This window comes from Artemia franciscana, chromosome 11 (genome assembly GCF_032884065.1).
Source record: "Artemia franciscana chromosome 11, ASM3288406v1, whole genome shotgun sequence".
Taxonomy (NCBI): domain Eukaryota; kingdom Metazoa; phylum Arthropoda; class Branchiopoda; order Anostraca; family Artemiidae; genus Artemia; species Artemia franciscana.
This window is the reverse complement of record NC_088873.1, coordinates 37819840-37845234: the sequence shown is the minus strand read 5'-3', so window position 1 is coordinate 37845234 and position 25395 is coordinate 37819840. Positions and strand designations below refer to the sequence as shown.

The 25395-nt window shown below is 34.0% G+C and overlaps 1 protein-coding gene across 7 annotated transcripts in view; it reads left to right on the top strand.

The window, feature by feature from the left end:
• LOC136033178 (threonylcarbamoyladenosine tRNA methylthiotransferase-like) overlaps positions 1-25395 on the top strand; it is a 70170-nt gene that overhangs the window by 31439 nt on the left and 13336 nt on the right. For all 7 annotated transcript variants that reach the window (XM_065713874.1, XM_065713873.1, XM_065713872.1 and 4 more), the window contains 5 exons: positions 7528-7685; positions 15784-15972; positions 19285-19487; positions 20760-20905; positions 24214-24394. In XM_065713874.1, the coding sequence (XP_065569946.1) occupies positions 7528-7685; positions 15784-15972; positions 19285-19487; positions 20760-20905; positions 24214-24394 (877 nt within the window). The remainder of the gene's footprint in view (positions 1-7527; positions 7686-15783; positions 15973-19284; positions 19488-20759; positions 20906-24213; positions 24395-25395) is intronic.

Here is a 25395-nt window from a genome sequence, read left to right as displayed (position 1 = left end):
TCTCGTAAAGGCGGCATATACATGGAGGGGAATTACAAGAACCAAGACTTCTACATCTGAAGTACAGTTTTATTGGGGGCCCACTACAAAAATTTAAAGTGGAATTCTATGTTCCAGAGACTAATCCCATACCCCTTCTTTAGCTACTAATATATCATCCAAGATTGTTCTGATGGAATGCTTTAATTCATATGTAGTGTCAGGTCTTTTTGGACACATATATATAGAATTATCCTTGATATTAGGGCGTTCATGCCCCCCTTCCAGAATAAAGTACAGCTTTTAATGGATCAATTTTGGAAACTATCATTTTTCATTAAAATCTACGTTTTTGCAATTGAAGAACTACCCCCCACAGCACCCATATCACACTGTTAACCCCAAAATTTCCCTTTTAGTGGGAGATAATAGATTAATCAAAGGTTCTAAATCGCCATGAACATAACCTGAGCCTAAAACGTACTTTTGAGGCTTCAGTCTTCTTCCCCCCCCCATCCGCTACAATACTAAAGATTAAAGTTAATCTGTATTTTCCGATATACGTGCTTTTTGTATTACTAATTAAAAAAAGTGCTACTTCATATCTGCTGTTTGAAGGTTTTGCCCCCCCCCCCGAAAAAAAAACCTGCGTACGTGCCTGATATATATATATATATATATATATATATATATATATATATATATATATATATATATATATATATATATATATATATATATATATATATATATATATATATATATATATATATATATATATATATATATATATATATATATATATATATATATATATATATATATATATATATATATATATATATATATATATATATATATATATATATATATATATATATATATATATATATATATATATATATATATATATATATATATATATATATATATATATATATATATATATATATATATATAGTTAAATGAGATAGAATAGCATATTATTTCTTATTAAACAGCCATAGGCTGAAAGTTGACCAGCCATATATTTTAAATATAAAGGGGTATGGAAACAACCTTGCTTATCTCCTGATTTAATACGAAACCAGCTGATAACCTCATTTCCTACCTTAACCACAGCAGTGCTATTCTCATGCATAGCACTAATCACTTTAATGTGTTTGTCTTATATACAATGTAAGAAAAAGACCTTTGCTAAAGCTCTTCTATGAACAGGATCAAACGCTTGCTTATAATCTATAATATTGAGGACCAAAGGTGTTTGATTACTCAGGCACTTCTCAATTATTGACCTAAGAGTGAAAGTTTGGTCGACAGCATCCTCTACCTTTTCTTTACCCGTCCCGCTCTTCTCTTAAAACTTTACCTACAGCATGTCTTAGTCTAAAAGTACCATAATACTAAGTAATTTGCTACCCACAGAGCCCATACTAATGCCTTGATAATTGCCACACTCACTCTTATCACCTATCTTATACAGTGGTTTAATTAAAGTTTTCCTAAAATCGCTAGGTACCTTCCCTTTTTCAAAAATAATATTCATAATCGGAGATTGGAACCTGTGTTACGTAGATCTCATTGATTGAAATGTGAAAGCTTGTTTCTTTCATTTTTGAGATACCTCCTCATTTAGTTGAGTAGTTTGGTATTTTATGTGTAGTTGAGATGCCTCTTGAAAAGCCAAAAAACAAGTGATTCAAATGAATTTAGAAAATTTGAAGCAAAGCCAAAAAATCTCTATTTAGCGCTCTGATTTCAGTTCATGATAAACTGAGCCATGTGCTCCCCTAATAGAGTCTTTTCTTTTAGTTGGACTTTTTTTTAAAATAAATCAATCAAATGTCGAATTAACTGTTACTCTCATGGTATCTGTTAATAATCAAATCTAATTGCATGCATTTTTGTTTTCTTAATCTTCTTCAGTCTTCTGAATGAATTGTAAGTTTGTAAACACCAGATGATCTTTTTCAAATTCAGTGAAATTTTTAACCTGACTATATGTGCGCCAATGTAGCGGATTAAAAGATTACAATTTTGCGCTTTATGAAGGGTGTTTTCTGTGGATGTTTTTTGTTTAATCTTTTCAAAAAAAAACATTAATTAGAACTAAATATTCAGTCTTCTGCGAATTGGACAGTTAATAGCAAAATCAGTGATTGCCGGTTAAGGATAAAGGATAAAAATCCTCCTGAGCCACTGCTGGTGCATAGGGCGTCGAGTCGACGTTTCAGTTGCTGAGTGTTTTTTACAGGGACAAGTAGCAAGCTTGTCGCCCAACCTTGCTGCAGCTGGGATCGAACCCGGGTGCTCCGTATTGTCAATCAGAGCATCAATCCATTGTGCTACAATTTGCCGGTTACCGATGTACAGATTGCCGGTTACCATAAATAATTTTCAACATTTTTAGATTGTTAGGTTAGTTCCTTCACTTGTTTTTTATTATGCGTACGTTCCAAAGAATAACAAAAATCTGGCTTTAAAGGACTTCTGTTATTCAATTGTCCTAGACAATAAACCATAATCCGACTCCAAAGGGTTTTTGTTGCCCAGTGGGCTAGTCATCCAGCTGTCCTCTTCCATGGCTTCCTGAAACAGTAAACTCTTTAGCTGGAAAATCGTGTGTTGTTTAGACTCGATCTTGAAAACTCCAAACACATTGTCTACTCTTTGAAAGAGGAACAAGAATATGTCTAGGAGACAGTACGGGAATCACGCTCACGGACTTACCAGCAATTTTTAATTTAAAGGTACAAGATACCTCTGAATTATTTGTCTTGACCTAAGGCTACTCTTGATTTGAAGAATTGTCTTATTGTGCATTATTAATTACTATTGCCCTTTTTCGTAAGTATCATTATTAATTATAACACACTCTGCATAATTGATATATATTATTTACTAGCAAAAGTGTTCATGGATGTCTTGTTTCATAAACTCTTTCTCTTGACTTACGGTTACCGTTGACATGTAGTGTTGTCATAGATTTAATTATTAATTGTTAATTGCCCCTCCCCTCTCCCTTAACTATCACTCCGTGATTATTAAAGAGCCTGATTATTTATCTTACAGAGTAGGTAAAAAGTTCCCTGATGTCTTGTGTTCAAGAGCCCTTTCTCTTGGCTTACTGCCACTGTTGACTTGCTATATTGTCATATATTACATTATTAATTACTATTGTATCCTCCCCCCTTCTCAGTACTGTCATGTTAACCATCCTGTGTGCCGAACCGGTGAGTGTAGAATGTTGGAAGAGGGATCCTTTAAATCATGGTTATCCTCTAAGAGGCAACCTAGTAAAGAGCAAACTCAAGCCCATAGTAATCGAAAATTCAAAAGTGTATTTAAAAAACCGGTCAAGTGAGGAAGATTTGCCATTTGAAGCTGATTCAGGAATGGTAACTATTGTGTCGATTAATTTTCATGATTAAAGTTTGCCGCTAAAATAGATTTGTGGAAATTTCAAAAAATATCCTGAAACCGCATAAAATGGTGTTAGATCGGAATGAAAACTGCACTATTGCAATCACCACAGCCAAAAAATTCCATTCAGGAGAATTTTATTAAGGATCAAATACGTCTGTAATGGCTTAATGGGGTTATTCACCGAAATGAATAGTTCATGGAATTACCTCTTCCCCTGAAATACTAAATATATGACAATGACGTTAAGCACTAAGTAGCCCATATCCTTGAACTGGTCTTTTGTTTACGACTAATGGTGAATCTATGATTTTAGGGGGAATGTAGTATAATGTGTTTTCTCTTTTCATTCGTGGAGGCGGATAGAAAATGTCTAAAATTAATACTCGCAACTTGTAAGTGTGTATTTGTTTAATTGTTGTGAATGGTATTTTCTTATTCTCGCATGAACTGTGGTGGTTCTAGCCTCTCTTGCGCCTGAATTAAAATATTGATTTGCGCCCCCTGCTTCTCCTACAACATTTTCAGGCCAAATTATTTCAAAAGTTCTCATTTATGTTACAAAACTATTTTTAATTTAGCATTTAATTAATAATTTATTTTATTATGATATTTTAATTCATCATTCACATTATTATTTGATTATTAATTTTTTTTTATTAATTTATAAATTATTTTAATGTATTAACTGTGCCCTCTTCTTTATCTTAATAAAACGATATTTCAAAAATTGTAAAATCATTACAACCTCTAGATTATTTATTTGAAATTTTGGGGCCCTAAAATTTCTTTCCCGTGGGAAAGCGCCCCCTCTGTCCTCCCCTAAAACTGCCTCTGTGCATGAATGCTTTTGGAAACTGAAAGGATGTAAACTACTCGTCAGCGAGAAGCGAAGGGCAAAATTAAAGGGTACACGTCATACTATAATGGATAGGAATGTATATGGATAGGAATAGGAATAGGAATGGATATGGACAGGAATAGTAAAATGGATAGGAATATAATGGATAGGAATATAATGGATGTAATGGATAGGAATGTTTGATATTTGTCAAATGGTTGTAGGATTTAAAAAACTAAACAAACATTTTGATAAATTATAATTTATATCTTCTCGTCAAAGCCTTTTGAGTTGCTATCACAGTATCAAGTCTCTGCTACTGTGAACACTTAAAAAAGTGGCAACTCGATACTTCACCAACGGATATGTATCGGATATGTTCACCAACTGTTAGCTTGTGCTCACTTATGGTACTTGGTCGAATCTGGTCTTTGTTAAATTAGGAAGCTCCTAAAACCTACCCTAAAATTTCTTGCTTTATAGCTGACTATTACTCTTTTTAGATTTCTTTATCATGTCTATGATAGAGCTGGTCAGCTGTTTGTCACGGTAGGAGGGCAGGGGGGGTCCATTGATCGGATCTAGATAAGTTCCTTTGGGCCATTCCGGGAATAGATGGGCTCTTTGGGTTAGTCTGGGGGCCTCCTATTTGTAGGTTTGTCCGTAATCATAGTTGCATGCAAGTTCGGCCCTTGGGCTGGAGGAAACAGCCGTTTTCATTTTAACACTTTTCAGATCTCTTTTGGTAAATTTCTTGGTGATTACCATCGGTATTTTCAGAAAATCATTAAAATTTTAATGAAAATATATTATTTTGCAAATATTAAATAACAACTTTTATCATTTGAATCACGTATATTTCTAAGTTGCGATATACACTAAAAAGCAAACATAAGCATTGTTTAGTAAATTCGCTTTAAAAAATCTGCAGTGGTTGTTTGAAACTCAAGGTCTTGATTCTTAGAATAAAAAAATGTTAGAATAAAGGAAGAATACGAAGCTAGGAACCTTGAACTAGAAAAGCGTTAGGCAACATTTAGCTGCTTGTTGGGTTCCGAAATATTCCTTTTCCTAGGAAAACTCAAGAACTTCCCAAAAAGCTATTCTGTGTTTCATTTTGTTTTCAAAATTGGTTCGATTTTCTGTGAAATCCTTGCTGGAAACCTGATTACGTTATTTCTAACTAACCCTTTTATTGGAGGGGAAGGGGGTTGAACTTATATCGAGGAAAAATAACCTTTACTGTGAGATTTTGATTTTTTCGGTTTTTCTCTTACTTAATTTTTTTTTTTCGTTTTTTTTTCTTTTTTTTTTGAGAAAGGCTGTCAGACGTGGGGCCGAGATATTCGGAATTTCTTTAATTAAAGTGTTGGTTGGTCTTTATCTTTTTTTCACTGCTTTGTTGAAATTAAAACCCATTTTTCTCGCTTAATTTTTCAAAAACTACGCCTTTAGAATTACACTATAGCAATGCTTGCTCAAGGAGAATTACAGTCCGTCTTCTTGGGCAACAAGTAAATCTTTTCTTCACATGGTTGTAGATGGTAATAAATTGTTCATTTGAAAGGATATTGCCATATTTATGTGGTTTATGGAAGTAACAAACATATGGAAGCAACCAAAACAGACCTGAAGCAAGGGAGTGTCATTGCCGTTCAGGGTGTCCCTCTATCTTCATATATGGAATCATCCCTGGCTTCTACTATCTCAAGTAACGCCCAAAAAGGCATCCTTGGAATGGAATTGACTATAACAAGATAAATCAAACTGCGACCAAAGAAAATAGAAATATGAATGGAAAAGAAAAATTTGAGAAAATTTTGTTATGTTATTTGGATTATGAAAAAAATAATAAGAAAAAATCGACAAAAAATGGCTTAAGTTCTAGAGAATATTATTTTATTTAATTTGTTTTATTTCAATATGTATTTATTTTATGAATAAACTTCAAATCTCAGTTACTGTTGAATTTACTTTAATATTCTAGTCTGTTTATTTTAAATTTAAAAATTTTAAATTTAAAATAAACATGTTTATTTTGTTTAATAAATTTTAAATTTTAAATAAAATTGTTTATTTTAAATTCTGACCACAAGCAGCTTGGTGCTGCAGTGAATTGGTGCTGCAGTGAATAGTAGCAGTAGCAATAGTTTATGAGATAATGGTTTTAACAGATGAAAGTATGAGGACGTAAATAAATTCCTGGAAAGCCATAAACAATGAAAAAAAATTATGAATTCAAATCATCTTCGAACAAATTCATGAAGGCAAACAGATTGTTTAGCTTGGAGTAATTAATAATTTGAAAGGAATTACTTTATGTTAACCAGCAAACTTTAATAGGTTAACATAGCACACAGTATCCAGGCCAAGTTATTTCAAAAAATATCATTTATATTAACAAAATTATTTTCAGTTTATTATTTAATTAATGATCTATTTTAGTATTATTTTTTAGTTTACCATTTAAATTATTATTATTTGATCATTTCAATTTGTTTCATTTTATTAATTTGTAAATTATTTTACTGTATTAATTATGCCCTCTACTTTATTTTAATAAAATAAAATTTCAAAATTTACTTAATGATTATAACCGCTAGATTATTTATTTGAAATCTTGTGCCCCTAAAATTTCTATACCTGGGGTAAGTGCTCTGTCCTCCTCTAAAACCACCTCTGCGCATGAATGCATGGGGAAACTGAAAGGATGCAAACTACACCTCAGCGAGAAGCGAAGGGCAAAATTAATGGGTACAAGTCATACTATAATGGATGGAAATAGTTAGTAGTTATCAAATGGTTGTTGGATATAGGATTCAAAAAACTAAACAAACTTCTTGATAAACTGTAATTTATTACTTCTCGTCAAAGGCTTCGGAGGTGCTATCGCAGTATGAAGTCTCTACTGCTGTGAACAGTTAAAGAAAGAGTCAACCCAATACCTTTTTTTATAGAATACATCAACCCGTATATGTCCACCAACTGTTAGCTTGTGCTCACTTATTGTGCTTGGTTGAGTCTGGTCAACTTTGTTGGGTTCCGAAATAGGAAAACTCAAGAACTTCCCAAAAAAAACTATTTTGTGTTTCATTTTATTTTCAAAACTGGTTTAATTTTCTGTGAAACCCTTGCTAAAAACCTGATTACGGCATTTTTAAATTACCCTTTTATTGGACGGGAAGGAGGTTGAACTTATCTCGAGGAAAAAGACGATGAGAATTTCCCCCTATTTTCCCTCTGTGTAGCTAACCTTTACTGTGAGATTTTGATTTACTTTATAGAAATGAGATTGAAGCCTGTCGTCGCGTTGGTCGTCCAATTGTGGTAGCTGGATGCATACCTCAGGGTGCACCTAGAGCAGGATTTTTGAAAGGCGTTAGCATGATTGGTGTTCAGCAGATCGATCGAGTTATTGAAGTAGTGGAAGAAACTTTGAAAGGTTTGTCAAATTTTGGTATCTGGAAGATTAATCTAAATTTGGACTTTATAATTTGAGTTTTGACAACCTGAGCATGGCAGATTACCAAACAATGTCCTTGTCGACCAACCGTCTAGGCCCAAACGAAAGGCATGTCATACCCAAATGGGGAGGGAGAATGTCGTAAAGAGAGATTCAAGGGACATTGGAACTTCTTCAAAGGGTAAAAAGAGGGAGGGTTTTAATAGATAGGAATGGAGGAGGAGCGTCCGTTGCTGTGTTGGCCTCAGGTGGCCTGGTTCCGTAGTGAATTGTTAATAATAGTAGTAGTAGTAATTTGAGTTTTGATGTTCACATGAGGATGTATCCTCATTTGGGCTGGCGATCTCAGTGTTGAAGTCAAGAGTCACACCGATTCATTGAAGATCTTGTTGCGTGCACCGATCTTCATTTTGGTTATGTCGAAAGTTCTTGGGTGTTAGTATGATCTTACAAGCTATACATTTTTTTTCGTTGAGAGAGGTTTATCAGAAAAAAAATATTTTAATCATTACTGGTCGACAAAGTTTAACTAGTTGTGTTTTCTTGGTTAATTTTATTCTTTAATATTTTTCCCCTTTTTTATGCATTGGCTTCATACAAATATTTGTGTGCTTTTGAATATGCAGAAAGTTATATAAAATGTATTCAGTGACAAGCAATCAGTAACTGCCTTAAACCTTTGTAATTAACCAAGGTCGTATCGAGGAAGGTTTTACCCCCCTCCCCCTTCCCGAAATGTTCGCCCGATTCCTTAAAACTTAACAAATATGAATTGTCTGATTTATTACTAACGTAGGTTAGATTCGGTAGTGTAAATGACTCTGTAAGCAATTGAGTAGAATTGCAATTATGTAGATCAAGTTGCAATTTATCGCAATTACTATTACCGCAGCACCAAGCCGCCTGAGGCCAACACAGCTACGCACACTCCTCTTCTATCCCAATCTATTCAAAGCCTCCCTCTTTGCACCCTCCCAGGAAGTCTCTATTTCCTTCAAGTCTTTCTTTATGACATCCTCTCACCCCTACCGTGGACGACCTGCTTTCGGTTTGGCGCTAGATTGTTGGCTGACAAGGACAATCTTTGGTAATCTGTCATCCTTCATCCGCAAAACGTGCCCTAGCCATCTCAATCTTTCTCTCACTAAAGCCCTAGAAAGTGGGATTGAATCACACTTTTTGTACAGCCTACTATTTGAAATACGGTCAGTCAGCCGGGTACCCAGAACAATCCGTAGGCAATTTCTCTGGAAAACATCTAGCAAATCTTCATCCTCTTTTCGAAGCGCCCATGTTTCAGAGCTGTCATCAATAACCACTGTCATCACTGTAGCTTCCAAAATTCTAATCTTGGTCTTCACACTTATTTTTCTATTATTCCAAACTTTTTTTTGAGTTGTGAAAAACACCCTGAGCCTCGGCTATTCTGCTTCTAACGTCTTCACTGCTCCAATGTCTTCACAAGTAATACTACCAAGGTAAGTGAAGCTGTCCACCTCATCAATCTTTTCGTTACCTTGAAAAGACGCACCCTGAACTTTCAAAACATCTAAAAAGTTTCTTCATTTTGCTAAAACTTTCATCTAGCATGCTTCAATCATCAGCGTAATCTAAGTCGAGAGTTTTTCCTCCCCATTTGATTCCCTGGTCTCTCATTGCCTTTCCTTTGCTCCTAAGACAAAATCTATCAAAATGATCCACATAAACAGGGATAGACCACAACCCTGCTTAACTCCTGATTAAATACGAAACCAGCTGCTAAAATCATTTCTAGCTGCATCATTTTAATTTATTTGTCTGGTATACCATGCAAGGATAAGATCTTCGCTAAAGCTCTTCTAACAACTGAATCAAACGCTTGGTCATAATCTATAAAACAGAGGACCAAATGTGTATGATAACTCAGGCACTTCTCAATTATTAATCTAAGAGTAAAAATTTGGTCAACACATCCTCTACATTTTCTAAAACCAAACTGTTCTTCTATTATAACCTTGTCTACAGTTTCTCTCTGTCTAAAAAGTATCATATAACTAAGCAATTTGCTACCTAAAAAGACCAGACTAATGCCTCGATAATTACCACACTCAGTATTATCACCTTTCTTATACAGTGATTTAATTAAGGTTTTGCTAAAATCACTAGGTATTTCCCCTTTTTCTAAAATCATATTCATAATCTTCAGTAACTTATTTATAACCTCAGAGCCACCATATTTAAGAAACTCATTTATCACACTATGAGTTTCTGGAGCCTTATTATTTTTTAATACTTTTAATGCTGTCGCTAATTCTTCCTCACAAAACTAATCTTCCTTCACGTCTAATGCATCACAAACTTTTTCATTTACCTCTGTATCTTTTCCTGCAACTCTATCTCGGTTTAACGCAATCTCAAAAGGTTTTGCCCATCTCTCTTTAACTGTCTTCTTTAGTTCATATATTAATGCTTAACCACTTTCTTTACATTCCTTTTGTTTTCATATGATATATCGCTCAAATAGTTCTTGTACAAGCCCTTCTCCTGTCTATTAAATATAAAGCTTTTTCACTATTATTCCTAGCTGTGCTCCTAACTCTCTTCCCTAAGACACCATCAGCAACTTCACAAATTGCTTTCCTAAAAATCATTCCATCCATCATCCACATTGTCAAGTTTTAAACTCTCCAGTTTAGTATTCAACTGTTCCTGGAAAGTTTTTCTCAAATCTTCATCCTGTAGTCTATCAACATCGTAACTTCCCGGGAGGTAGTTACCCTTTTGAAATTTCAGCTTTATATCAACCCTAGACACTACTAGATGGTGATCTTTACTTTTAAAATCAGTAACAGCACTCCTTTGCACCCTAGTACCTTGTCTTGATTTTGCCAGTCTTTGGTTTACAATACCACAATCAATAAGGTTTGCTGTCTTAACATCACATGAATACCATGTTAACTTATGGGCCATTTTGTGGCCAAATACCATATTGGTTGTAACTAGATTGTTCTACCTACAAAATTCCATAAGTGTAGCCATTACTGTTTTCTTTTTCTACACCGAATTTGCCTAGGCTAGGATACCATCTATTCCTATTTTTACCGACCTGGGCTTTAAAATCTCCTAATAAAAACACCATATTTCCACCTGGGACCCTGTCTATTTGCTCCTGTATCTGTAATTAAAATTCATCTGAATCACTTCAGAGGGCATATACTACTATAATTTTTTAGTCATAAAATGAGCGTTTTGTATTCTATTATTAATACTTTCCCAGCCTAAACAAGACTTAGCAGCTTCCTTATTCATCAAGAGCCCTACTCCCTGTCTATGTATCCCATCCTTCCTGTCTGATTAAATTAATTCTATATGACCTAATTTCATGCTTCCTGTCCTTGGGATATGAGTTCTGAAACTCTTAATAAGTTCAGTTCAAATCATCTGATTTCGTTAGTGAAAATGTCGATACGATAGTAATTTTTTAACGTCGTAGCATTCCAAGTTCCAATTTTCATATTCTCTAAATCATCGAAATTTCTTTGGACTCAGGAAGAGCAATGGTTCTGGATACCAGTGCAGAACGGAGACCAGCACATCTTCCCATATCTACACCGAAGCGCTTAAGTTGGCTTAGAACCGGACAGCAAGAAGTCCCTGGGACCTCCAGTAGGAATGGATGCTTTGTGCATTCTTTGGCCCATCTTGGTCAAAACATCGTTTTCGGCACCGGTAAGACCCTCCTATAGAGGGTCCTCCCACGATGGTGTTCTGCATCACCATCCAATTTAACCCATTACTGGGAAAAGGTTTGTAACTCACAAGAAGTATGTACACACCGGTGGGCCCTGTTGAGTGTGCATTTGAGTATTCTTACTCCTCCACCTGTATTTATGGCCCCGGGCAAGGATGTCCCAGTTTTTATTACGGACCTCCAAGGACAAGGTCTCCCATTGGTCCGTGCCTCCTATGGAGGTACCCTACATATCTGTAGAGTGTTCTCCTGGGGATACGCCGATTGGCCTGGGGAAGGTCCCTACTGAGCAGTAGACTCAAAAATCATAAATATATACATATATATGTATATATCCGCTAGAACAATGGTATGGACACATTACTTCAGTATTTTCGTCCAACCCACCATCAACTGAATTGAGTTATCGTGAATTGTTATATAAGCATTTTTCTCAGTTGAACCTATATAAAAACCTACTTTGTTTTTTTTTCGTCTTTGGTTCTGATCCAAATTAGATCACTAAAATGTGGGAAGGCCTCATATCCAGATGGTTTGTTACCAGAACACCTTTTGTAAGATACTTCAAAACTACTACAGCATCTTACGTAATCATATCAAATAGTAGTAGCCCAGCATTATGTCCCTTCTGTGACATGAGAAGGTGAAGTAGTTTGTATATGCAAGAAGGGAAAGGATCCTTTGCATTGTTCATCATATAGACCTATAACATTTTGTTCTGTTATTAGTAAATTATTTGAATATATGTTACTCCCATATTTATCATCAAAATGGGATGTGGGGACCATCAGTTGGGTTTTCGAAGGGGTGTAGGGGTTCAAAATGCACACGCAGTATTTCTAGAAATATTGGAACGCGATCATAACTTTAAAGAACAGCTATTTATGTGTGAAGTTGATATTTCAAAAGCGTTTGATAGTATGTTGCATAACCACGCTTATTATCATTGTTGCGTAGTGGAGTGAACTCATTTATAAGCCAGTGTTTGACAGGTTCGTATGGTAATTCATCTGTGAAAATTTTTTCGGGAGAGTGACTTTCAGACCGAATTTTTTTAGGTCGTGGAGTAAAACAAGGGTTAGTTCGTAGCCCCTTCGTGTTTAATAACGCAATTAGAACAACCACACGGTACCTACCCCCACATGTAATTGACGATATCAACATTGGCCACTTGTCGTATGCTGATAATATTTTGTTATTTTCGGACAATTTAATATCAATACAGAATGCAGTTAATATTCACATCTACGGGAGATAGGATTAGAGATTGAACCTACTAAAGCAGAATTTCTAGTTGCAAATAATAATAGTGATTTCCAGCGTCATTCAATTAGGGTGGGATCACTGAATATTTTTGATAAAGATTGCATTAAATACCTTGGGTTGCCTTTTGGCCCGTCAATACGCGGAGTTGTATCTGTCGTCTGTCTTGGGAAAAACTAGGAAAACTTATTGCCTGTTAGTCAGGGTGAAAGGTCATTTAGATAAACGAACACTCGCTATAATTTATGGTTCAATGTTTGCACCTAATGTATTTTTCGTCGTTCTATTTTTGAAGTTTTTAAGTAAAAGTGATAAAAAGCGTATCCGCATGTACTCTTTCCGTTTTTGTAAATATTTTCTTGGAATTCCACTATGGTTCAAAAATCGGTATATTATACGAAAATTCAGAATATTTGATTTTACAGTTAAAATAGGTCAACAATATGACTGATTTCATAGACGATCTAGTGAAATTAGAGTTAATTTTCGTCTTAATTGTCTTGTTTAAGGGAAAAATAGTTCTGTCGCAATAGCTTTAATAAAAACAGCTATTTATGCGTTATGTATTATGAGTGATATGGGTTATGTTTTATGAGTGTTTTTAGTATTATGCACTAATGAGCTATCGTACGCTCTTTATTATATATTCATGAGTTATTATGAGCATTGTGAGCTACTTATTGCCGTCCTTTTCGTGAAAAGTGGAATTTTGTATTTTTTAGTATTTTTTTTCTTATTTCCTGTACTCCTCTGTGTACATCCATGAATGTATATATATATATATATATATATATATATATATATATATATATATATATATATATATATATATATATATATTATATATATATATATATATATATATATATATATATATATATATATATATATATATATATATATGTATGTATATGTATATATAGCCTATATATGCAGACACACGTACATGCTATACTTATTGTACTATACACACATAGCCTACTTATGTACTATACTTATTGATAATTAATTTAAATTCCTATAATTTATCAATTCAATTCTCAACGCGTTAATAACTATTTCTTCTTATAGGAAAGTGCACCAGAAGACAGGAAAACTATAGCGTTTATAGAACACTATAGCCTTGCCTCTAATATTCATAGATTATCGAAAAAATTATTTTCTAATCTTTAGTCCATTTTGAAAGTGAGTCTAAACAAGAAAAATTATTTATTATTACAAACAAGAACAATGATAATAATAGATAAATAGAAGTAATTGTTGCACAAAATTGTTTCAATAAAACAAAAAAAAAATGACAGTGTCCAAGATGCCTTTGTATTTATTTTCTTTAATTAGGCCCTTTAGGCCTATCCTTAATTTCTTTAATTTATTTATTTTCTTTAATTATTTTCTTTAATTAATTTAATGAATTTATTTTCTTTAATTTTCTTTAATATTTATTTTATTTTCTTTAATATTTTCTTTAATTTAATTATTTCTTAAATTTCTTTAATATTTCTTTTAATTTAATATTATTTCTTTAATTAGGGTTCTCAATATCCAATCGAAAGACTATTTTTCTCAAATCATTTTTGACCCCTTAGGGGTACCATAATAAAGAATGAAAGCCGATAGTAACAAAAATTCAAAATATAAAAAGAAGTGTCAAGTAAGGAAATTGTCTTTTTTCGTCTTTTTGGTGTTATTTTAAAAAAACAACTGTTTTTTCTCTTGTTTAAATTTTTTTTAGTTTTTATGTGTTGTTTTTAAAACAGCTGTATTTTTTTCTTGCTTAAATTTTTTTGTGTTTCTTTCCTGTTGAGAAAGGCTCCCGGAAGTGGGCCGAAAAATTCGGATTGTTTTTTAATTAAAGTAATGTTTTGTTTTTATCTTTTGTTCACTGCTTTGTTGAAATTAAAACTTGTTTTTCTCGCTTAATTTTTCAGAAACTACGCCTTTAGAGTCACACTATAGCAAAACTTGATAGGAGAATTACACTCCTTCATCTTGAGCAACAAGTAAAATCTTTTCTTCACGTGGATTGTAGATGAAATTGAAATGGTTCATTTGAAAGGGTATCCGTGGAATATTTTCGACATGTTTTGCTGTTTGAAATATAATGGTGTTGCTCAAAATGTACTGCCTCTTGAAATAAGATGGAAAAAAGAAAATGTATTATTCAAAATATGAAATATTTTCGACAAAATGTTTTGCTGCTTGAAATAAGATGAGAATAATACGTGACGGTGTTGTTCAAAATGCATTGTCTCAGATTGTCCTTTTTGGCCAACCATCTAGGGATAAACGTGAAGAAGGTCGTCCCCGGTTGGTGTGGGAGGATGTCATGAAGGAACATTTAAAGGAAATGGGAAGTTCCTGGGAGGGTGTAAAGAGGGAAGTGTGAATAGAATGGGAGGGAGGAGGAGCTTGCGTAGCTGTGTTGGCCTCAAGTGGCTTGGTTCTGTGGTGAGTTGTTAGTATTAATACCATAATCTAACAAAATGTATTACAACCGTTTGGACCTTTAAAATTTGTTAAGATATTTCTCCACCTTTCTTACTATTTTCGGCTCAACTTTCTTAATCATGTCAATCACACCCTAAACTGATTGCTGAGCAGTGTAAGTGAACCATTAGGGTTTAGTCAAAAGTTGAAAGAAAATCAAGAGCAGAGCTGTTCCTAGGGGGGGGGCAGTTGCCCAGGGCATCGTGGCCTGGGAGAGGCACAACGGCTGGGGAATAGCCCGCTTCGATCAAATTTTTCACTTTGATTCGTTTTTTGCTTATATTTGAGTTTAGAGGGGGGGCGTAATTGCTCTGACCACGAGATACCTTTTTCAATCTGAAAGTATTGAATATTTTCACATGTTTTTCTATATACAATCTGTGAGTGATTCGAAATCTGTGGGGTTAAAATTTAGTTCTAGCGTTCCTTTTACGTTGTAATTTGCAACTTCGTTTAGACAGACAAGATTTATTCTTCTTGTTTTAGATCACCGTGGAGATGAAGAATACAATTTTGCAATTGCAACCCACATTGCTGAGGTTAAAAGTTGGGTTAAGTCCTTCTTGAATTATTTGATAATTTTGTTTCACTTTTTAGGTAATACAGTTCGTCTTCTGGGCTCAAAGAAGGTCGAAGGGAAGAAAGTAGGTGGTGCATCATTGGAACTACCGAAGATTCGTCGAAACCCGTTAATAGAAATTATTGCCATTAGCACAGGATGCTTGAATCAATGCACCTATTGTAAAACAAAGCACGCTCGTGGCGAATTAGGGAGCTATCCACCAGGTAAAAGATTTAAAACTCGTAATGAGCTTCTCACTCATGGTTTCTGCTTTAGGAATCATACTCCTAAAATAGGGATTTTTCAGGTCTTTTAGGTGTGAACTTTTTCATTTGGGGATGTATAGGGATTTAAAATCCTCCTGGTTTTTGCATTGATTTCTTTAGGTTTTCGCCAACTTGAAAGCGGTATCAAAGTTTCCTTTATGGATTGTAATAAATTTCTTCTCAAAAAATGGGCCCGCTTTCAGTAAGATTTCACTGACGCTTTAATAAGACTTCACAAAGCATTATCTAAGTTGTGTCGATCCTTATATCCAATGCTATATATATTTACTCGTAAAATTATTCTGTTTTCTAAGACTTCACTGGCGCTTCAGTGAGACTTCAGAAAGCGTTATCTAAGTTCTATCGATCCTTATGGGCAACGTAATATATCTTTGCTGAGAAGATTAATCTGTTTTCAGTAAGACTTCACTGGCCCTTCAGTAAATTTTCACAAAGCACTGTCTAAGTTGTATCGATCCCTATGAGCAACATAATAGATCTCAACTCAGAAGATAAGTACGTCTCCAGTTCGACTTCACTGGCGCTTCAGTGAGACTTTACTAATTGTTATCTAAATTGTATCGATCCTTATGATCAACGTAATATAACTACCCAGAAGATAAGTCTGTTTTCATTAAGACTTCACTGGTGCTTCAGTAAGACTTTACAAAGTGTTATTTAATTTGTGTCGGTTTCTATATGCATTGTAATAGGTCTTTATTCAAACCACTGCAATCCGGAATATATCTGGAACCAGGAACATTTCAGTTACCATGGGCAAGAGTTCTTTGTTTACTATAATATTTTTCAATCGTTCTTTACTATAATGAGGTATATAGGTCCTTTATATTACAAACAACAGAAAGCCTACGGCTGTTCCTTAGTTTGAATAGTAAGAGACGAGTCTCAGAGAATCAGAAAGCTACGTAAGTTAGGTTGCTAGTAATGCATAATATTGTAGTTCGTTCTTAAATGTAAAAAATTCAAGAAAAGGAGCTGTAAATTTCCGATATAGAGGTGTAGGACAAGGCGATTCTAAAAGTTTACTATGTGTTTTGATGTGGTTCTACTTTTCTGGCTCTTTTTTTTGCTTAGTAGCTGACGTGATCGTCTCTTACTAGGTGGCTAGCCACCGCTGCGACCCGGAATATAATGAAATATGCCAATTCCTTATATAATGTCAGATGGAAGTTTACTTATGCAACCTCTTCTCATCCGGTATGTGACTAAAAATCCAGGACTAATAACAAAAATATCTTGGTCCATGTGGGCGTTTTCCGATGCCATTATGATACACATACCAATGCCAAAAGTGCAATTCTCCCGAAAGCGACAGTTATAGCTCCTGATTTGGTCCGCACAAAGAAAAGGGTTTGCTCTTTGAACTTCTTTGGGACGTAGACATCGACTTACGTTCGAGCTCTTAATCAAAGTGTTAACTCTCTCCAACGGACATCCAGACTCGAATAGCAAATCTCTGGCTTCATGTACGAGCATAAAATCAGACTGTGGCGCGAATGATCGAAGGTGATTCATAATGGACACGATAGGAAAACTGATATTTTCAAACTCTGTTAACCATCTACTGTCTGCAAATACTGTACCCTGATTTACTAATTTCTGCTTGATTTCCAATTCTGACTGTATTTTTCACATTTTTTTTCTTTTTTTTTGAAAATATGATTCGTATTGTTGCTCATGAAGTATAACCGCATGTCAGTTTAACTGGTTTTGTTCAAGTAGCTTCACGGTCAGGGTTGCAACCTGTAGCGCGAAAGTGCTATTTTAGCACTATTTCATGATGTGTAGCACGTCCTCGGGGTTGCTAAAATATTGCTAAAATAGCACGAAAGTACTATTTTAGTACGATTACAGGCATTTTTGTTTACTATATCACCGAAAATCGCTGTGTAGCACGCAAATTTGGGCAATTGTAGTACTGCAGGAGCTGAACTGTTCACAACTCTGTTCACAGTTCAAATACTATCATTCTGATTGTGTACTATACCTTAATGCTGCTGCCTTCAGACTGAAGGACTTACCTATTCAGAAGTCCTGGAGGTAAGTCCTGGAGGACTTACCTGTTCAGACTGGAGGACTATTTTACTATCATCAAACAACAATTCAAAAGTCGGATGAAAAAAAACTTCCTATGTCTTGGAAAAGGAATTTTTCAATAAAAAAGAATATCATTTGATTGTGAGAATTATTTGATCTTCTTTCTGCTTCTTTTCTTGGTCATCCCCTCTTACCTGAATAAATCGTCAGCTACTAATACTACTAAAAACTCACTGTATTACCAAGCCTCCTGAGGCCAACACACTTACGCACACTCCTCCATCCCAGTCTTTTCAAATCTACCGTCTTTACACCCTCCTATCAGTTAGTTACCATTATAAATCGTGAGTTAGCAGTTTAAAATTGCAAATGTTACTTTTTTTTCTTTTTTTTTTTTTGTAAGGAAGGCTAAGTAAGTATTAAGTAAGACTTTATGAGACAGCAACACTTGGAATGTTTTTTCTATGATGTTAAGATTATTGGTGTAAAGGATATACCCAAGTGCAAAACATTGCTTGTATAATTTCGTCTGCCACCAGAAGACCTTTGTCAGGGGTTGGTTACCTAAGTGAACCTAACTGCCAGACTCTGTCGTATTTATATTATCAGGTAAGGCCAGGCTCTGGTGTTAATTGTTTGTTTTTTTTTTAACTTGCAGCAGCGCATTGGAATGATCTCTGCTTGGCACCCCAGACATGTAACGGGTTTGAAGTTTTCTCTAGGTTATCTTATCTCCTGGGGAAGCTAATTTCATTTGAAAATCAATGAATATGGTCATGAACAAATTCTAATCTTTTTAACGCTAAATTTTATTCATAGACACATTTAAATAGCACTGAAGATGATCTGGCACATCCTAGTCTCGTATTTGAATTTTGTTTTTCACTATTCCATAGAGATTAGCTGGTCTCGTCAGGTTAAAACGGGTGTGAAGGTGATAAGACGGGGGGTTCTGAAAAATATGGACAAGGTTGATTTTGTTTTTCAAAATTAGTATTGCGTTAAAAATTAGCCCCGATGTTAAAACGTTGGTACGGTATTCCTATGTGACAGTTTAAAGTTGCCTATTGAGTTACATTGATACAGAAGCAAGGTTTTATGGGGCTTGATGACTCAGTGACCTTGATACGAAGGAACTAACATTTTTTTTTTCTTCCAGAACTTCCCTTGGAATTTTATTTCTCTTGGATTTTAACGCTAATTTTGTTTTAGATGAAATCGTAGCTCGGGCTAAGCAAGCTTTTACTGAAGGAGTAAAGGAAATCTGGTTGACTTCTGAAGACACAGGGGCTTATGGAAGGGATATTGGCTCATCACTTCCTGAACTTTTGACCAGTTTATGTGAGGTTATACCACAAGGCTGTATGCTTCGTCTGGGTATGACCAACCCGCCTTACATATTGGAGCACTTAGAAGTAAGCATTTTTTAATTGAAACTAAAGTATACGCACCCTAAAGTGGAACGGGGGAGGGGTAATGCTAGGTATTTGTTCCCTCTTAGAAGACCATAATTATTTGAAGTCGTGGTTCGGTAGTTTGGTAAAGAAAGGTCTTTTTTAAACTTATGTCACCCCTATAAAAAAGACGTATTAAAAATTGAGTTTCAGACGCACATCTACAGACAGGCAATAGGAATAATGGCACATAATAAGTATTATATGTCAGTAATATTTTATATATATATATATATATATATATATATATATATATATATATATATATATATATATTTTATATACGTACATGTGGCTTCTGTTTCCCCCGAAAAGCCTCCCTTTAAAAAGTACCATAGGAAGGTGACCACCACTACCCCTAATATTGGACGATAGGCAACGGTTATGATCACCTTTGGTTTTTGTAGTTGTAATTAATAGTTTAGGTCGTCAGTTTATGTAACGCTATGTTTTCTTGTGAAAATCTCAGCCCAAGAGAATGGGAAACTTATAATAGATGCATATCCGCTGACTTACCATTAGTTGATAGACAATGGCCACGAATCAGTCTTGGCTTTTATAGTTGTAATTGAGTTGAATTTTTAATTCTTTTTGGGCAATAGCTGAAGTACAGAATCATCCTCATACTTTATTCACCCCCAGTAATGTAATACAGCATAGTAATGTTGCATAGTAATGTAATATACCATAGATATGGTGTATTACAGTAGATTTATTATTCTTTTTGAGCAATAGCTATAATACTGAATCGCCTTCGTGTTTCATAGTAATAATTGCAGATGATTTTAATATTATTTTAGGCCCTAGTTACGATATTGAATCACCCTCGCGTTTTAATCACCTATAGTTATTCAATATGCTATGAGTACGGTATAGTACACTTGATTTTCGTTCTTTTTTTTTGGGGGGGGGGGGCATTGCCTATAATTCTGACTCACCCTTGTGTTTGGGTTGACGTCGTGTTTTATACATGTGTGATATGCCATAACAATGGCCTTTGCAGCTGATTTTTATTGTTGATAAATAATGTTTATAATACTGAGTTTGTTTTAGGCAGTTGTTTAAATATTGAATCACCCTTTTGTTTCATGTTGTCTAATATACCACACTTATGGTATACTGCAGTTAACTCTTTATTCATCAGTGGATAAAATGCTGATTTCCCCTTGTGTTTTGTATTATTTAATATATCATGATTATGATATACTAAAATTAATGTTTTATTCTTTTTAGGCAATGGCTGTGATACTGAATCACCCACGTGTTTATTCATTTTTGCATGTCCCAGTTCAAGCTGCAAGTGATTCCGTTCTTAATGATATGAAACGAGAATACTACATTGCTGATTTCAAAAAAATTGTTGACTTTCTTAAAGAAAGGTTTGTTTTACACTCTTTCTTCTACCTTTTTTTCCTTTTTTCGATAGTTTTCTTTTTATAACAAATTGAATTGGTATCATTTGTTCGTGAAATCAAGAAACACTCAATTATGTATATTGCCTTTTTGGGCAATAGGGTGATGACAGCAGAATTGTGTCGCTAATAGACCTAGCTGCTCAATACAGAGTTGCCAATGCTAGTTGCGCTACCTGAAAATATAACTAGCTGATTTTTAGTTGGAATTTAGTCGGTTTTCCGAGGGAAAGTTTCCTGACTCGTCTATACCCAGGTCTTTTTATGAATTACCGATCTTACGTAATGTTTAGCCATGACGCATATCCCAAGGGTGCTAGCTAATCTCACTGGCAAGTTGATCTAAGCCAGCATGACGAATGATCAGCTCAGTTTTGAGCTTGTTTAATAATTTATTGGAATTGACAATTATCTCTCTTGAAAGCAGGGTAATGTGGTTTTCTAACCGGAATATTCTAATCCGATTCTAATCCGGAATATTCCGGATTTGCGGAAGCAGAGTGGTACTGAGACGAAATTGCGGCGATTGGATAGCATTATACATTTTGATTTTATTCTCTTTTTTTTCGCCGCTTGTTACCTGTGTTATACTGATACAGTACCTTTTCATGTTTGACAATCTTTGTTTGACATGTTTGACAATGTTTGACATGTTTGACATGTTTGACAATGTTTGACAATTCATGTTTATAAATAAAACCTCAAGTCTGCTGACAGCTAAACAATGAAATGGTTGTAGATTATCTATTATAACTCTTCTACGAAAAAATGTGAGCAAACTCTTAGATAAATTTAACTTAAGGATACCCTACGATAGCACAGGGGATGAGAGCCTGTCCACTAAATCATGGGTGTTCAAGTTCTATCCCTACTGTCGTAAGGAAATTTTTAGAACTATGTCTTGCCAATACTTTTTTAAACTGTTCGAATCAATTTCGTATCTCTTGTTTTTTCTGACTCAATATGACTTTTATCTTTTACCATTTGTTATCTTTTATCTTATTGGTGAAATTGTTGAATTTTTCCTTTTGCTATCTTGCATTCTATTGTCATTACTTTTCATTTTTTGTATGTTTTGCTTTTTTGTGTGTATTTAATTGTTTCTACTCCACATTTTAATACTTTTTAAGTGTTGTTGTGGGTAAGAAATAAATTATTATTATTATTAATATGACTTTTATCTTTTACCATTTGTTATCTTTTATCTTTTTGGTGAAATTGTTGAATTTTTCCTTTTGCTATCTTGCAAATAGCTGTATTATTTGAATGAAGCTTCCAGAATAGATCTTCACCCCAAATGATATCCTTGAAAGGTATTTTCAAGCACCTATACAGAATTATTCCCTATTTCTAAGGTTTAGAATATGACCGAGAAGGCCTGTCTTAAGCTTGGAATTTTTTTCATTGGTTTTGGTAATTATTATTATTATAACTATGGCCGACTTAAAAAACAGAGTGGAGGCCTAGGTTAAAAAGGCCTATTGCCTCCAAATCCCCAAAAAATAATAGTGTAACACCAATGCCCTCTTTAGGCGCGGTATTTTGAAATAGGGCTTGTCTATCTCTTCTTTTAATTTCTTTTTAGAAGAATCTTCCTTCTCAATTTCTGGTGTCCACTATTGTTCCATTGCTACAATTGTGATCATTGTTTTCACTCATCCTGTCAACTTTAGACTGGCTTCTCCCCTCTCAAAAGAGGGGGGAAGGTCACTCGTCACTTGTTAGCCATCAGTGGTAAGCGGCAGATCCTAGTAAGAGAACTCTTTTCTCCCACCAAGGATTAATCCTTAAAGGATCTTTTCTTTTGCCACGGTAGTCGTTTTATATTTCCTGAGGGATCAACCCGTGGTATGACTTTTGCAGCGTATTCCACAAAATACCCTCCCTCATGATTAGATGGGTAAGGCGACCAGTGCCTGGACAGTGACTAAAACTAGCAGCAGTTTACCCCTATTTTTACCTATTATTCTCAAGGCCCCATGAAAATATTACCTTCACTACTCAGTTAGTTTTGGTTCGAGTCTGCTTATTAGTTTTGGATTGAAGACATATCAGATTATTCTTGCTTCTTAACATTTTTTGTGTGTCAAAATCGTCATTTCTTCTTCGAAATAATAAAAATGACAGATGGCGTTTCTGAACTATTAATTCAGATTTTTCTGAACAATGACTGAGTCCGTATTGGTACGTAGTCTTCCTTTTGGTACTAAAACATTTTCTATGTGTCAAGTTTATTTCAAGAAATTGATACACGTGATTGATGGAGAACAAAAGCTCTGACGGATATATGCTAGTGGACCATAATGACTTTATGAAGACGTTTTGTATCTCTCTTGGCTCATGATCGTTCAGAGATATTTATTCAAGACTTACATCATTAAAATTTAATTTTTAGACCTAAAATCATACACGCTTGGCATGTATGATTTCAAATTACTTTTTGATTATCCTTTATATGTGATTATTTTATCCTTTTTAAGCTTGAGCTAACCGTACGCAAATAATATTTCAACTTAAGAGGTAATGCTGGCATGTTAATTCAATGAACATATTTGTTCAATAAATAAATTTTGATGAATTCAGTCCCGGCACTTATTTCATAAACTCTAATTCATTTATTTATTTACACGTTTTTCTCGCTCCTACATTTACTTATATTACCCCCACAACTACCCATCCATCTTTTAAATAACATTTTTAGTCTCCTTAACGTGTATGATTTCAAGTTAATTTTTGCTTATCCTTTAAAAGCGATGATAATATCATTTTATAATATCAGATGATAATATCAGATCGTACTTACATTTTCAGAAAAAAATTCTAATAATACTTCAACTTTAGGGGTAGTGCTGGCATGTTAATTTTTTGTGCCTATTTTTTTTAAAGATTTATTTTGATAGGTACTTATTGGGTAAGCTCCGCAATCTTTTTAATTTATTTATGTGTTTTTTTTCCACCTATGTCTGCTTATATTACCCCCACAACTAACCATCTATTTTTAACTAATATCTTTTGTTGTTCTTAATTTAAAATAATTTTTGTTAATCTTTTACATTTCCATGATAATATCGTTTATGTTTGATCTGATTTTTTTTTCTATAATCTCATTATGTATTATGTTGTCATGATTATATCATTTATGTTTGATATCTTTTGTTTTGCTTTGACTTTTTCTTTTACTTACATTTATTTAAATCACCCCAAATAAATACCCACTCATAGTTTAATATCTTCAATTTTCTTGGTCTGCTTTGAAATTTTTTTCTCCTTTTTAGAATTCCAAGGTTATATGTGGCAACCGATATAATTTGTGGTTTTCCTACAGAAACTGACGAGGACTTTGAAGAGACAATGAAACTGTGTAGTGAATACAAATTTCCCAGTTTGTTTATTAATCAGTTTTATCCAAGACCTGGAACTCCAGCTGCCAAACTACCACGCCTACCCACCCAAGTGGCAAGTATTTTTCTTTCTATATTTATTTTTTGTTTAATTTTGTCATACAAGCGTGAACAACCAAGGTATCTTGGTAAAAACAGAAAAATTTAAGTTTCATATTATTTTCACAATCAGGACCTTATCCAAGGTTACTTGGTTTCAATCCCTCACCAGGTCCCCAAAATATTTCTTTGGCTCTTAAATTGGTCGTAATAGTGCTGTTAGAAAGATATTTCTCCTAAAAAGCTGAAAAATATTTCTCTGACTCGCAGACGTGGCTTAAAATACAGGTAAAAGAAACTATTTGGCACCTTTTACCAAAGTCTATGGGGGTAATCCCCTTATTCTCATTCTGTTGTACTCCCCAGTTTGTTTATTAACTATTTTATTCAAGACCTGGAACTCCAGTTGTCAAACTACCACGTCTACCCACCCAAGTAGCAAGTATTATTCTTTCTATAATAATTTTTTATTTAATTTTTGTCATTCAAGATTTATTTAATTTTTGATGTTATTCAATTTTTTAATTTAATTTTTGTCGGAAGATCTGCAGTCTGGAAGGGAATATCATCTGTAATAATAATTAATTCAATAATATAATTTATTTAGTGCAAATAATCATTTACTTATAAATCACCATATAAAAAGTAAAAATCGAGTAGAGATTTAAAACAAAATAGAAAGTATAAGAACATCAAAAAACAAATCAAATCTGATTAAAAGCATAACCCAGTTAAATAGCTTCGAATAGGTTGTAGGGTCTGCCATTTCAAACAAATCGAATAACTTAGAATAATAAATAAACTCAGTTTTTATTTTTAATAGGCAGTTTTATAAAGATTGCCTGATGCTTTTTTTTTCATTAAAAAGGTGCAAGCTATATTAAATATATTAAAGCTATGAATTTTTAAAATTTTCAAATCGTCAGTGAAATCTTTTTTGAAAATTTTCAAACCTGTGAATACTTCAAAATTTTGAAGCTACGTGAAATTTTTAACTAATTTTTATTTTTTTATTTT